This window comes from Lathamus discolor, chromosome 4, assembly GCF_037157495.1.
Source record: "Lathamus discolor isolate bLatDis1 chromosome 4, bLatDis1.hap1, whole genome shotgun sequence".
NCBI classification, from domain to species: Eukaryota; Metazoa; Chordata; class Aves; order Psittaciformes; family Psittacidae; genus Lathamus; species Lathamus discolor.
Window position 1 is genome coordinate 57,871,108 of NC_088887.1, and position 16,107 is coordinate 57,887,214.

Below are 16,107 nucleotides of genomic sequence, written 5' to 3' on the forward strand. Positions count from 1 at the left end.
TGATTTTTAACAGCTAAACTATGTTTTTTCTCCTAAAATTAAAGAATACTCTGGCTTCTTGTGCAACACACACATTCTGGATGACCCATTTAGCAATTTATTTTTTGACTCCATTGCAGGCTCACAAAGTTCAACAAGGCCAAGTGCAAGGTCCTGCACCTGGGTCAGGGCAATACCCAGGATCAGTACTGGCTGGCAGATGAAGGGACTGGAGAGTCCCAGCTGAGAAGGATGTGAGGATACTGGCAGCTGAAAAACAGGACATGACCTGGCAATGTATGCATGGAGCCCAGAAAGCAAACTGTATCCTGGGCTGCATCAAGAGAAGAGTGACCAGCAGGCTGAGGGAGGTGATTCTCCTCCTCTACTCCACTCTGGTGAGACCCCACCTGCGGTACTGTGTTCAGCTTTGTGCCCTCAGCACAAGACAGATGTGGAGACACTCATGTTGGAGTGAATCCAGGAGGGCCACAAGAAAGGTCAGTGCTGGAATCCCCCTCCTCTGAAGAAAGGCTGAGAGTTTGGGTTACTAAGTCTGGAAAAGGCTTCACAGAGACCTTGCTGTCTCCCTGGGACAATAAGGAAGCCTTCTGTTATGTGAAAGGGGATTATAAGAAAAAGAGGGACCAAGGCATGTAGTGACAGGACAAAGGGGAATGGTTTTAAAGTGAAGGAGGATAGGTTTAGATTAGATACAAGGAAGAAATTCTTCACTATGAAGGTGGTGAAGCACTGGAACAGGGTGCCCAGAGAAGCTGTGGCTGCCCCATCCCTGGCAGTGTTCCAAGGCCAGGCTGGATGGGGCTTTGAGCAATCTGGTCTAGTGGAAGGTGTCCCTGCTGTGGCCGGATGGTCAGACTAGATGATCTTTAAAGGTTACTTCCAGTCCAAACCATTGTGTGATTCTTCCACATAATTCTGCTTTCACTATTTGTTTGAGTTAATAGCAGCATTTCCACTAAATGTAGTGAGAACAGGAAGAGACACTGAAAGTTCTTGATACACAATTTAAAAAGCTTTCAGAACACAGAAAGAGTTCAAGGGCTGGTTGAAAGATGCTTGCCAAGCATACCTCCCCAGGACTCAACTTCATCAGTTCAGAACTGGAACCTCTCTCCCCAGAAAGGAAATTCCAAGATTCCCAAATTAATATTAATCCCACAATGTAACTGAGTACAGTCTTGTGACATGAGAAGTTCAGAAACTGAGACAGATGCTTCCAACTACAAATTACCCCCACTCCGAGTAAGTATATCAATTTCAACAAAACTCGATGCAAACAAAGCACTTGCCAAAACAAGAAGAAAAAGTCTGAAACAGCCTCTTGGAAGAAAAACACCCCAACATCCCAACCCTCCATCTGAAGCATGTTATGGGGTTTTAGTAGTTTTTTTTAAATAAAGATCCATAGCCAAAGTAGTCCTGGAAAAGGAGATCGAGATTGGTTATGACCAGATTCAAGACAACAGTTACACCAACAAGAGCAAATCTTAGCTCTAACATTTATCTCCCTGTATTTTCATGTTCTTCTCTCCCCAATATTGTTTTCCCTTTTCTTATAACATTATTTTCTCTCTTTTGATTTTCCTTCCTCTCTCCTCTCCAACATCTCTAAATCACAGTTATCACATCTACCTTTTTTGTTACCTTTTATATATTCACTGTCTCTAAGCACCTGAAAAGTGCAGGTGTCACTGGACTGAGAAGGGACTGCTCCTGACAGTCTCTGCAGCAGGCAGCACAGCATACTGAAAGATTTGAGTTGAAAGCTTCATTTTCTTTATTGTAATTTTTGAAATCGTCTCCCTGTGCTTCCCTCCATTCCCACTCCAGTCTATGAACAAAGCCCTCGCTCACCTGCAAACAGGTTTATCAAAACTGTATCAGTTAATTTCTTACCCTCTCTAGGTCCTGCCTCAAATGCATGAACATCCTCATGCGAGTATGAATGCTATCTTCTTTTGGCTGCACCAAGCCATTTTCTTCATCCTCCTTGGGAGGAAACAATGGTTTGTTAAAGTTACTTTTTCGCTTTAATTTCCAGTAATTGTAGATGAAGTCTACAGCAAGTTTAGGAAGGCCCAGTTCTGCTGCAACATCCTCCACTTTAACTAGCGAGTAAAACTCTTCTTCCAGCTCTCGGAGTTTTTGGGCTCGCAAACTGGTTTTCTCACTCTCTATTTGCTTCTGGTCTGACATGCTTTTAGGGTGCTCATCAACGTCAGGTAGCGAATTCTGTTTGTTCTTGCTGTGCTTTAGACAGTACGACTTAAACTTGACCTCATCGCCGTCATCCAGGATAGTTTTCATCTCTAAACTATGCTCAAAGGCACAGGTGACATGAAAGGCAGTGATGCAGCTTTTCACGGAGCACTACAGACAAAATAAAACAAAAACCTCCATCACTAACAGTAGCAACAGACCAGGAAAAAAGGACAGAATTATCTTAACCAAAGTCCATCCCTACGAAACTTATTTCCTAAGCACTCTTAAAAATTCTCTGTTGTTCTCTTTGAAGCTGGTATCACCCAATTTAGTATTTTCTTGTTTGTGAACAATGTTCAACAGAGGAACTTTCCTATCCATCTCTGACCCACACTGTAGCAGTCCTTATATATCTCAGCCTTATTTAAAAGAAGGCAACTCAGACTCACTCCTAAATCTCTGTGCTAGTGAACTAATTTGATAGCAAACAGCTATGAAGAAGTAGGTGTACTATCCACAGTCATCTACATTATAAAGCATCTCTGAACACACAAAGAACAAAATACAAAACCAAAATTGCCCTTCTCACATAGATGACACACAACACACAGTCACCACAGGACAAGTACATACCTGTATGCAAGCACCAGTTTTCAGTTTGCATAAACTACACACTAGAGCCCATCGACTTGGTGGAATGTGAGACACCTTTGTGATTGGCTCCATTCTTTCTGGGCAAGCAATACTAACCTGTAAACAGGAAAAGAAAAAACCAGAACAGCATAGAAAGCAGTTATCAAGGCAGTAGAAACAAGCCCTCAATTAATACCAGATGAAGAAATATGACCACGCATTTGTCTCACTGCGAGATCTCTATGTGCTCATGCTTCTCAGCAAGGGACCCTGAAAGATCCCACATGAAAACAGTACTGTGGAATCCTACTAGTTTAACCTGGTGACTAAAAGTTGTAGTTCTTCAAAACATCTGAGGCACCTATAGCACATCCTGTTGTGAATCAGTTGACAGACTGCAGTAAGTGATGCTTATTTCCCCTGTGCTACTTTTACAGGTCTAACTTACGAAGTATCAAAATGCAAGCTTATCAGAATAAAATAGGAACACTTACTCATACTTACCCAAAAAGTTCCTTTTTTATGATCCACAGATCTGCTACAAAAGCTACTCCTGTCAGCCCACAGTTTAGGGCAGAACCAAATCTATCAGTCAGCAGTGAGGGAAGGCTTTGCTTCCCAGTTCTGCCACTATTCTGAGCACTCCCAGTGCAAGAATGATTCTAACACTTTCCTCACCACAGGTTGTATCAAGTATTATTTGAGAAAGAATACAACAAACTTCTCTTACTGCAAAGCATGTTAGATTCTCTTGTGCAAGTTTTCACATACTTAGTCTGGATGATCCATTTGTCTCTGGTAGACCAGATTATGGATATTAATACTAAAAGAAAAAAAAACCCCACAGATAAGCACAGGATACCTTTTCCTGTTCTTTGGTACACTGACGTACGAATATCCTTTGTGATAGAAATTTCTCAGTTGCTTGTTGTCCATACTAGGAAATAACGACTGTCCTCCATAAAGCGGACACCAAAACAGACATAGATTAGCTGTGTGGGCATCTCTGAGCCACTCCTGACAGACAGAGTTTATCTAAGAGAAGAAACAAAAAGCTGGCCGGCTCTGAATGACTGACATGCAGAACTGGACCAGTATGAGAATGGCACATGGCAGAAGATTTCAGTGAGAGAACTGTTCTGTCTCAAGAATTCCAGTCACCAAAAGCTTGAATTTGGATGCTTACACTGCACTTTCTGAATGTAGCAGTTGCGTGCTTTGGAGAGCTACCTGCCTGAAGCAGAAAAGAAAATGCAGATTCTAGTTGGGAAGATCTCCATGTTTTGTATGAACAATTCACCTGAATAGAGCAGACCTGTATTTTCAATGGTGGGACAGGGGCCTGTTCTCAAAGGGGTCATATCTAAGAATTCAAAGAAGAGAGGTTCCTAGGTCATACCCCATGGCATTATGAGGCCAGTATAATGCTAATTCCTTAAGAGAACAGTTAAGGCTGAGATCTGAACAGCAATTTTTTTCTTCTTCTTCTAGAAAACTTGAGCATTATGCTGCAATAATTTTCATAGATTAACTTCATAAAATGACTCCCCTAGGGAAATCCAGGTTATATGAACTGATTTAATATGTGATAATTAGTTGACTTCACAAGAGCCAGCAGACTAAGCTGAATTTCCTAGCTCCTCCCTGGAGATACATCAGCAATCACTTGATGCAAGTATTAATTTTAAAACCTGCTTAATCCCTGAAAAGGGAAAGATTAATTTCAGCAGACCTCCTTGGTGAGGCTGAACTATCCGAACAGAGCAGGGCTTAATTCATCAAGTCCGAGTGTCATAGTTCCTATGCTCAAGCTGAGTAATTCTGTTACTCTCTTTGTACCATTGCATTGCTCTAAGGATCACTTAAAGCAGGTGGAAAAGACAGGTTTGCAAGAGATTACTTGGTTTATTTCAACATTTAGAAAAGTTGATCAGCAGTTCATGAACTAATAACATATACTGACTCAAATAGGATTTCTCATTGGTTTTATTAGAGTACTTCACCCTTTGATCCCCCAGCTGAAGCCACATCTTCTGTAATATATCGAGGTCAACCTGCTGCATTCATTTCCAGAAGTCTTTATCAGGAAGATAGATGCTTCAGAGGTCCAGGTTTTACAAGATAAGGAGAATAAGCAGGCCATGTGTGATGCCCCCATCAGATGGAGATGACAGTCTGTTGGGGCCTTCCTATAAACTGGTGGGTAAGTGACAAAGCTGCCTCTGGAATGCTTGAATGGTTCCACAATATTATGCCTAGCAGTCCCAAACATCATAAAATGTAGCTTTTTCACTTCCAAAGTGAGCCTAACTTCATCAGCCTAACTTGACCTTTCTTGAACCAGAGCTGGTTAGAAGTTGCACAGGTAATTCTGAAATGTTATACAAAGATTGACTAGAATTCTCCTCCTGGTTACCACTGAACTAGGATGCAAGACTTTGGGAATTAAAGGATTTTATCATCTTGTCAGGTTGTCTATATTCCTTTCAAAACCAAAACAGATTCTTCAGTGATTTTTTTTTTTTAATGGAGACTGAGTAATACCAACTTTCCACCACGCTTCCCAGCAGGATCTGGGAACTGACACAGACCTTCTTGTCCCTCTCTGCCCTTCTAATGCTCTCCCATTCCCTTCCCCAGAGGGGGCTCAAGGTCAGGAAATATTTATGTTGGAAATACTGTCCACTCAGCTTGTAGTGCTGCTTGTTTATATTACCCCACTCTGTAAAAGCACAAAGAGGAGCTTACAGAGTCAGGTGTGATTTATTTATACTGGCCTCATGCTGTCTGCATGCTTCTGATGTTCAAAGAGAAGAGTCAAGGCAAAGTCTGTTTTAACTTCACTGCTCACAAGGGATCCACAGGAGCAGAGAGGCCAACATTTTCATTCTCCAAAACCTCCTATCCCAAGGCAGAAATGATCCATCTGCTGTAATATGTAGCTGTTTCCTGTTATTTCTGCACATTGTATCAGTTGTTACATTTGACTGCTGTACTCTGAAGAAGTGTTAAGAGTGGGATAGGGTGAAGACAAGGGGCTGTTGAAGTCTCTTCTCTGTGACTGCTACGTATATCCGCTGCCATCCCAGTGGCCATGATCCTGTCCTCTGCTCCCCTGCCAACCGGCCACCAGCAGCTGCACAAGTGCATAACGATCTGCACCAGTGGCTGGAGCACAGCCACTCAAACAGCAGCTAAGGACAGTCAATTTGATACCCAGTTGTAGCAAGGAAAAATAACTTTCTGCTTCAGCTGACACCACACTGACTGAGGGAGGATGTAACTGTAATGGGTGGTCTAAGGCAGAGAAGGACCTTGAATTTCAAAACACCCATCACAGTTTTCCGGTCTCGGTGTTCCCATTTTTTAAAAAGAATGCTTTTTAAGAAAACATGAATTAGACTAGGCATTTACACCAAAAGGCAGAAAAGTATCATAAAATCATAGAATGGTTTGGGCTGGAAGGACCTTAAAGACCATCTGGTTCCAACCCCCTGCCATGGACAGGGTCACCTTCCACTAGACCAGGTTGCTCCAAGCCACGTCCAGCCTGGCCTTGAACACTGCCAGGGATGGGGCAGTGTCGTGGTTTAAACTGATCCACACAGCTCGTCCACTCACACACACCCCCCCCGACTCTCCCCGCTCCTGGAGGGATGGGGAGGAGAATCAAGAGAATCTAACTCCCATGGGCTGAGATAAGAACAGCCCAGTAACTAAGGTATAACACAAACCACTGCTGCTACCACCAATGATAATATTGATAAGAGAAAATAACAAGAGAATACGATACCACCGCCGAACGAGTTCAACCCCCCCCCCCCCCCCCCGAAGAGAGAGTGTGCCGTTCCGGGTAACTCCCAGTTACCTCCCTGGGCATGACGTGCTGTGCTATGGAATACCTCTTTGGCTAGCTTGGGTCAGGTGTCCTGTCTCTGCTTCCTCCCGGCCTCCCCTCGTCCCCAGCAGAGCATGAGACTCACGGAGTCCTTGGCAAGAATAAACATTACTTAACACCAATTAAAACCAATCGGTGTTATCAGCTCTCTGCCCAGGCTGGAAGTCAAAACACAGAGCTTGCACTAGTTACTAAGAAGGAGCAAAACGGCTCCTGATAAACCCAGGACAGGCAGCCACAGCTACTCTGGCCAACCTGTTCCAGTGTCTCACTACCCTCATAGTGTAGAGCTTCTTAATATCTAATCTAAATCTACCCTCTTTCAGCTTAAAGCCATTCCCCCTTGTCCTGCCACTACATGCCCTTGTAAAACATCTCTTGAGATTTCTTGCAGGCCCCTTTAAACCAGCAATGAGTACACTTTGGAAAGTAAAAACCTTCCAACTTCCCCATCAGTCAAATGAGGGTCAAGAAAGTCTTTCAACAGCATTAGCTCACCAGGAAGGGAGGGAAAAACATTTTAAAACAGTGCCAAATGAGCTAATGAAGGAAAATACCTGGTGCAATTGCCTGCAACTATGCTAGCCGGTACCTGGTGACTCAGGAAGTCCCTCTTTGAAACTTTTACCAGAAGGCACAGACATGTTTATGACCTATTCCTCTCTGCATTCTGCTTTAGTCTATTTTGTTAGGGCCACAGGAGGAAATGGCAGTGATTTTAGAATTCATCTGTTTCTTTTGTGGGAGTTTCAGTGTGCTATTGTCTTTGGCAGAATAAAAACAGGCATACGAGAATACACATTCTTCCCTAAAGTATCTATCCCCAGGTCTTCAAACTCTGGGTTTTCTTGTCCCCTGTAGCATGTGAGGCCACAACTCTGCAGAAGGAACTGATCTGCCATTTTAGCAGATTCCAAAAGGTTTTTCTGGCTTCTCCTACGACTGAATTGTTTTACAAGTGACAACACAGAACACCAAGAATGGATCCAAGAGGCATTTCCCACCCCTACTGTCAGGTGTCATTTCCTTGCTATGCTTGACACACTAGGCACTGGTGTGGAGGGGAGGAGGTGGCTGAGGCCTAGAGCCAGTGAAAAGGCTGTGGGAGCAGCTGGATTCAAGGTCTCCCCCAGCCGCTTCTCTCCCTCAGCTGCAGGGGAGGTGAGCAGGCAGCACAGAATCCTGCCCTGCCATCAACCTGCTTCCCAAACCTGCCGGCTACTTATCTGCTGGTGAGAGCATCAAGGCAATCACATGCAGGAAGGACCTCTTGGGAAAAACAGTCTGATCAAATCCAAAAGAGGTCCAGCCAAGACACTTAAGTACAGGAGGATAAGTCAGAAGGTTGCTTTACTTATATATTTTATTAACTCCGAAATAAACTGTTTGGGGTTTTGGTTTTGTTTTTTGGTTTTTTTTTTTTTTTTTTTTTTTTAATTCAACTCCACTCTTCTTAGAGGTTGAAGAGGTGCCAAAAACTGAAGCAGGCCTGAAAGGAAAAGTGTAACTGCAAAGATATCTGCTTTTCAAGGAGGTTATGTGGCTGAAACAGAGCTAGGAACAACTACACACTGCATCTGGTTGCTACACTAGCAAAAACAGAAACCCAAAAAACCCCCTAGAATCTTAACATCTCCTTCAAAGTTTTGCAAACAAGAGGCCTGACTGCTCTTGGGAGCAGAAGGTTCAGAAAAGAAGGCATCCAATCTGCTGATGTCATGGTGCCAACAGACCTGGCTAATGCCTCATATTAAACCACCCCTTAATGGATTTGTGGATCTTACCAGAGAGAAAACAGAAATATTCCAAGTACAAAATTCAACAAACCTCAACTATACAGGAATGAACATTCGATTTACAAAAGATGCTGTTATGCTAAACTTGATTCAAAATGGAGGAAGAAGTTTATAAAGTTTCATTATGAAACTCTAACATATATTTACACACAGATATATTTAAAAAGCCTTTTCTTATAAAATATGACATAGAAGATAAAGAGAGTTATCTCCCCACCAAATCTAGTTTAAAAAAGAAAAATCGAAAAAAACCCAAACACCTAACTATAAATCTTTGAATATATCCTACACAGATAATGCAATGAGGTGGTTCTTTAAAAAAACCCAAAACAAACCAAAACCAAAAAGGATGTATTCATGCAAACCATACATCTAACTGAATACACAAATTCAGAAGAGAAAAACAACAAAGCTGCATTTGTGTGGTTAACACTAGCTTACATCAGCAACTCTTTCCAGCAGGTTGCTCCGATACCATGATGACACCAAGAAGTGACTGCTGAGTAAATGGAGTGGCCAAAGTGATTAATTAATGAGAACATAAGCTGGACTCTCTCCCAGTCTTCAGAGACTGTGCAGACTCATTAGAATAAAGCCCAGTACTCAGCCAGACAGATACCTTAAATCATGACAACATAAAAGGGCAGAGGAAGGAACAGGAAGGAGGAGGACAGAAAGGAGTCTACAGCACAAAAGGAAGAGGCAGAAATTAAGTGTTTTACCTCTGGAATCCAGAGAGCACAGCTCACATGTGCCCACTTGGTCCCTGTCCTGGTAGCTTTCATGGCACCTCCTCTTTTGGGACACAGGAGGCACTGAGGATGTATTCCCAGGACACAGGTGCGGCAAAGCCAACTCCCTTCAGGTACTTTTAAGATTCCATAGCATGCCTTGGAGGAAAACATAAAGATTGAGATAATATGGATACTGAAAACAAAATATTAAGATCATTGTGCTGAAATGATTTTACACTGAGCATTAATATTCACACAGAAAGAAGCTTTCAAATAGTAAAGGCACTGTTCGGCATTTACTTAATCCTTCTCTAGCTTCTTTACACAGAATCACAGAATCCCAAGGGTTGGAAGGGACCTCAAAAGATCATCTAGTCCAACCCCCCTGCAAGAGCAGGGTAACCTACAGTACATCACACAGGAACTTGTCCAGGCGGGCCTTGAATATCTCCAGTGTAGGAGACTCCACAACCCCCCTGGGCAACCTGTTCCAGTGCTCTGTCACTCTTACAGTGAAGAAGTTCTTCCTGATGTTAACGTGGAACTTCCTATGCTCCAGTTTACACCCATTGCCCCTTGTCCTATCACTGGATATCACTGAAAAAAGCCTAGCTCCATCATCCTGACACCTACCCTTTACATATTTGTAAACATTGATGAGGTCACCCCTCAGTCTCCTCTTCTCCAAGCTAAAGAGACCCAGCTCCCTCAGCCTCTCCTCATAAGGGAGATGTTCCACTCCCTTAATCATCTTTGTGGCTCTGCACTGGACTCCTTCAAGCAATTCCCTGTCCTTCTTGAACAGAGGGGCCCAGAACTGGACGCAATATTCCAGATGTGGCCTCACCAAGGCTGAGTAGAGGGGGAGGAGAACCTCTCTTGACCTACTAACCACTCCCTTTCTAATGCACCCTAAGATGCCATTTGCCTTCTTGGCCGCAAGAGCACATTGCTGGCTCATGGTCATCCTCCTATCCACCAGGACCCCCAGGTCCCTTTCCCCTTCGCTACTTTCCAGCAGGTCAACCCCCAACCTGTACTGGTACATGGGGTTGTTCTTCCCCAGATGCAAGACTCTACACTTGCCCTTGTTAAATTTCATCCAGTTTCTCCCCGCCCAACTCTCCAGCCTGTCCAGGTCTCGCTGAATGGCAGCACAGTCCTCTGGTGTGTCAGCCACTCCTCCCAGTTTTGTGTCATCAGCGAACTTGCTGAGGGTGCACTCAGTTCCCTCATCCAGGTCATTGATGAAAATATTAAACAGCACCGGTCCCAGCACTGACCCCTGAGGGACTCCACTAGTCACAGACCTCCAGCTAGATTCTGTGCCATTGACCACAACTCTCTGCCTTCTTCCTTTCAACCAGTTCTTGATCCACCTCACTACTTGATTGTCAAGCCCACACTTCTTTAACTTAAAATGAGTCAAGTGATCAAAGAGATAAGCAACCAGCCTATACAGCAAAGACTTTTTACGCTGGTTTCTTTTTAAGTGTGCTTACAATATTTGTTTATGGTGTAAAACATACCCACTGTGACTGCACAACACCACTGGCTTTAAGAACCTTCATCTCTGCTTTTAGAGATTTAAATTTCAGAAACAAAAACTGTAGCCATCTCTTTCAATTATGTTCTGCATCAACTACTTCTTTAAAATCACAATTTCCTACTGCTATTAACTTTACACTGTAACATAAAATTCTATTTAGATGTGATGGGATACGAGTGGCTTGACTGAAGACCATTTCCTGCAACCTTAAATTACCTTTGCGGTTACAGTTCTATAAATTGTTACTTTAAATATTTATATAGTATCACAACAAAAAATTACTGCATATACTGAAATTATAAGGTGCTGGGTTTTATGACTATTTCCTGAGGACTGCACTTAAGACATTTCTCATTTTCCAAGGGGTTACATTTTGGTTGTAATTCTCAATCCTAGGAAAAAGGAAAAACCAGAATAAACAAACTTGCTTTCTAATTCAAATTCCTAGCAGTTCCTGATGGCTAACTACACATGTACCTAGGCATATCCTGCTGTACATATATACACGCATATCAAGCCGAGTGGATCTAAAACCATGGGTGCCACTAAGGCCTAACTCCACTCAACTGCTCCAAATATAAGCTCTGTCAAAAGCGCGGCTTTCAGAAGAAATCCCACCATTCCTAGCACTGTCTCTGAGAGCAGTAACATTGAAACACTCTGTAGAACAGGATTAACTGCAACTAGTCTTTCAGATTCAAACCTAGTATAAAATTCCCACACTTGACTTCCCAGCTTTCTGATTATAAGAGCTAAGTATTTAATATGAGGTGATACCATAAAACACTGCACATTATGTCAGGGTCACAGAGAGGGGGACTTTCCTGAATTGAATTCTGCAAGACTCACTAGCCTAAAAGCTATTTTGATGTGGCAACTGCTGTAAAACCCAACAGGGGGAGCTGTAATCTAAATTTTACAAATACTTTTTTTCTCCCTTATGCAGCACATTCCTACCAGCATCCTTTCTGTTACTAAAGCAGAAGTGACATTACACCAAGATCACATTTAGAAGGTTGGAAATGAACTGAAACTATTTTCTGATTTAATCCAACTAACAAGCAGAGGAGGCCTAGACTACTAAACCAGTAATCTCACAATGTGTTTGAGCCAGCACGAGAGGGTACCACAAAGGAGGAAATATCCCACATTTCCCCCTCCCTCTTAACTGTGCGATGACAAACAGTCCTGAGGCTATTTGGTGAACCAGAGCCAATCCAGATTAAAAATCAAATGATTTTGTTGTTGTGGATAGGATTAGCCTTAGCCCAGACATGCTCCCCAGTTAGTTTCAGTCAGATCCAGCACAGGTCAGGAGCTTGAGAGGCAGCAGGCCATCAGATCAAGCTCATCTGCCAGCAGGCAACCACAAGCCTCCTACTGCAAATTCATCATTACTTTTGAACAGGCACCAGCAGAGGCTGAAGCAGGCATCCCAGCTGCCAGCCCTATTCCTGTCACTGGCCACATTACTGGCACTTGGGCTCATATGGCAGCTACACACAGTGAATCAGATGAGGAAAGCAGCTGGGCTGGAAGCCAGCCCACTGCAAGCAGGAAGATGACAGCTCCTTTTTCAGCCAGGTATGTTTTCTGGGTATTACTTGCAGTTGGTACAAAAATCCATTAGAAAACCTTATTAGTCCCTTCTCAATTTATAGCAAAAGCTCCTTCCAGAACAGGATGAACAGAAACTACAGGATTCATATCCCTTTTTTGATTACAAGGATACCTCTGCCTCACTATACTGAGCCCAGTCAGTGCAAAGTCTTGGCTACATCTGAAACATTATAAACGTGAGCAACATTCAGACTGAGAGCACAGTTATTGCAGGTGCTTATGCCTTCTAAAAGAGATCTGTCTGTTAAAGTGCCTACACATACATGTGGTTTCAAATGGCTAGATTTGGACACCCCCCCATCTGACCAATTAACTAGTCAGTCAAGGAGGAAACACCCCAGCTCTGAAACAAATAATCTTTAGATTCTTCACGAATAGGCAAGCTAGCATTTCCTGCCCTGTTTATCTTCAAAAGCAGGTTTAATTATAGGGGGAAAATTGTTTATGGTCACAGAGTACTTGCAATTCCCAAGAACATCTAATACCAGTTCAAATTCCACATTTGCCAACATCAACCAAGATCCCAGGACCCTAGGACACCATCAACATTTCTGCAGGCACTACTAACCTGATGGACACAGATATTACACTTGTCACAAAACACCATGTCATTCCCATCTTCGCTGTCAGGGGACCGGCACACATCACAGATGACATCCTCGTCATATTCAATACCTAATCCTTCTTCAGTCTCAATAGCATGATTCATGTTCTCATGACAATGCCGTTCCAACACTTCAATTGTCTTCTCCATTGTGTTTTCATCCAGGGGCCCACATCCTGCAACACAGGATAGGGAATGGGAAGTAAAGGACAGCCAGGTGCCTCTGACAGAGTCTGAGATGGAGGAGGAGAGAAGGATAACTTCTAGCAACTACAGCAGTAGACACGGCATCCTCTTCCATCACTCTTACTAAAACTAAAACATAAATAAAAATAGAAAACCTTTTCCACTTACTGGCTAATTGCAGATTTATTTTATAAATAAGCTAAGAACTACTACCTGAGTAAAAGTTTAAGTTGTATATACAACACAAGACTGGGACCTTGAAGAAAACACAACAGCACGAGAGACAGACAGCAGCTGCTGTAACTGCTAACTGCTCCCATACAACCCTTCCTTCACCTCCATCACTAAGAAACACTAATATTTTTTTTGTTGCTGTTTTGGGGGTTTTGTTGTTGGGTTTTTTTGGGTTTTTTAGGGGTTGTGGTGGGGTTTTTTTCCCCTTTTTTTTTTTAATAAAATAGCAGATAAATAAACTATTTGCAATCCATACTACCTCTGTTCACTTGAACACTACACATGCTATATACACTTACCACTAATTAACATAATGTAAGCAGAACCACATAGAAAGGATTTGCTATGTGACTGGCCCTCAGCTTGCAGCTTCAGGACATACGCTTAATACAAAACTCTACAATGTTCACAGCTACAAGAAAACTCCAAACTGCATCCTCTCAAAATGCCAAAATCCTCACTCAAAAATGCTGCTGCTGCCCATAGTTCACTATTTACTCAGACTTCCAAAGGCTGGGATATTCATGTGACATTGCTGTCAGAGGCTAACATTTTAACTGCTGGACTGCGCACAAGAATAGGGCTACTAATTTTAACTCCTTGCCACAAACAAACAGAGAGATGGAAAAGATAAATGCTGATAAAAAGTATCTGCTGCTATTAAACTGTTCTCTCCAATGCTTGGATATTTTTTCAATCCCTGAACAAAAAGAACTGCAGAACTATTCAGATGGAAGGGACCTTCAGAGGGCTCCAGCCTAGTCCCTGGCTCCTAGCAGTCAATGGTGAATCTAGACAAGGATGTTGCTCACGAGATGTATCAGCCAGATCTTGAAAAATCTCCATGGATGGAGATCTGGCCCCCAGAAAAGCTTTTGCTAACAGCATTCCTGTATGCCTGGGAAGCTTGTTCTTGCTTCTGCCTCTTACATACTACTTTGGCACTGGAACTCAGGCATGAGTTCCCTTCTTCAACAAGCTGGTTTCCTGACATATCTTTTTCTCCTCAATGTGGATGGATCTCTTCCGTGCTTGGAGGAGACTGTCCTTAAAGTCCTGCTAGCTCTCTTCAACAGTTTCAGCTTCAGAGCTGCCTCCCAGATCCCACCTACCAGTTAACCAAATAAGGAGAACATCCAGGACCACAAGGCTACTTCCTCTCTTCACTTCCTTCAGGATCTCAGTCACCACAATTTCATAGCTATGACAGCCAGCACTGCCATCGATTAGCACATCCCTACAGGTTCTTGTTTGCAAACAGCAAATCCAGGACATACCAAATACCTCCCTCTCTTGCCCACCTGTTCTTCCTAAAGCACCTGTAATCACCCATGGAAGAATGTCAGCCACATATGCTATTCCAACGCAAGTCAGTTATTTCAGAAATAATTCCAAGATTATTTTCCACAGCTCACTTGCCCTCATAGCCTTATATACCCGCCACTTGCATGAAAAAAAGTTTACTTAGCTGATTTTAAATGAGCTAACATGTGTGAAACTTAATTACTCTGTTAAGAACCCAGCATGCAAGCTCCTCAGAACTCTGAATTTGTAGCAGTAATATGTTCAAGTTTAAGAAATGGAAACATCTGCTTTTACTACATTAATTTTTTTAACTTTTGAAGTCCTAAAATCAACTCCATCTGGTGTGGGATAATCCCCTCCTGCCTCAGCCTGCAGAAGTTGCATGTGATTTTGGATGTGATAAAGTTTTTCAGCATAACAGGTAAAATATAAAGCATTAACAGATGAAGCAAGTAATTACTTTAAGCATTTCTTCCTCCTGTTTTCCTTACCCTTTCCATTCAACTCTTATTCAGCAATCTTTAAGAGATCTCACACATCCAACTACAACTCAAACACCAGAAATTAACTGCTGCTTTAAAAATTAGAACACGTTGTAAAATTACCCATTTCTGTAAGCTCTTCATTTAGCTCCTGAAGCCAAAAGATGTCCATGTCATCCAAGTCATAGCGACAGACAGATTCTGCCAGTTCCAAAATGTTGATGTAACCCGGTTCTGTGGGTTCTTGGCTGGAACAGTGGATGTATTTCCTGGGTCGTGTATACAGTACTTCTTTCACCTTTTCAGCTACAACCCTAGAGTGAAAGTAAAAAAAAAAAAAAAAACACAAAACAAAAACCAACCAGAAATAGAGGGTTATAGCTTTTTAAGGGCCATCCTTGAAAGACATGAAATATTCGCTAGAAGTGCAAAGAAACCTTGTGTTTCACAGATTTTAAACTAGCCAGTAAACATAGACAGGCTAGGGAGATGAGAGTCTGTAAATGTCATTTCTTCACAGAAAATGTGTTAACGTTTGCTACGTACACAGAATCCGTCTTAAAATGTAAGCCTGTGCATATGATTTTGAATTTAACAAATGCTACTACTGCAATGATGCAAGTCTTTTTGAAACCCACAGAAAGTATAATGCATAAAATCCTGCTACAATCTTTTTTCTATATTCTTCTTAAACGATAGAAGGAAGTCTTGCCAACTGATTTCTTGAAAATAACAGCTTTTTCACAAAAGCTTAATTTATTCTACTGCAGTGTGTGTGTAGAAATGCTTGCTCTTCATTTGGGATAAACAGTCTACCCTTGTTTTGTAAATTACTTTATCCACATTAAAAATGCATTATTT

At 42.3% G+C, this 16,107-nt stretch overlaps 1 protein-coding gene across 7 annotated transcripts in view; it reads right to left on the reverse strand.

Moving 5' to 3' along the window:
- JADE3 (jade family PHD finger 3) overlaps positions 1-16,107 on the reverse strand; it is a 72,369-nt gene that overhangs the window by 8,840 nt on the left and 47,422 nt on the right. For all 7 annotated transcript variants that reach the window (XM_065677578.1, XM_065677577.1, XM_065677579.1 and 4 more), the window contains 5 exons: positions 15,370-15,560; positions 13,004-13,215; positions 9,255-9,422; positions 2,839-2,955; positions 1,900-2,373 (listed from right to left, as the gene is read on the reverse strand). In XM_065677578.1, coding sequence (XP_065533650.1) covers positions 1,900-2,373; positions 2,839-2,955; positions 9,255-9,422; positions 13,004-13,215; positions 15,370-15,560 — 1,162 coding nt within the window. The remainder of the gene's footprint in view (positions 1-1,899; positions 2,374-2,838; positions 2,956-9,254; positions 9,423-13,003; positions 13,216-15,369; positions 15,561-16,107) is intronic.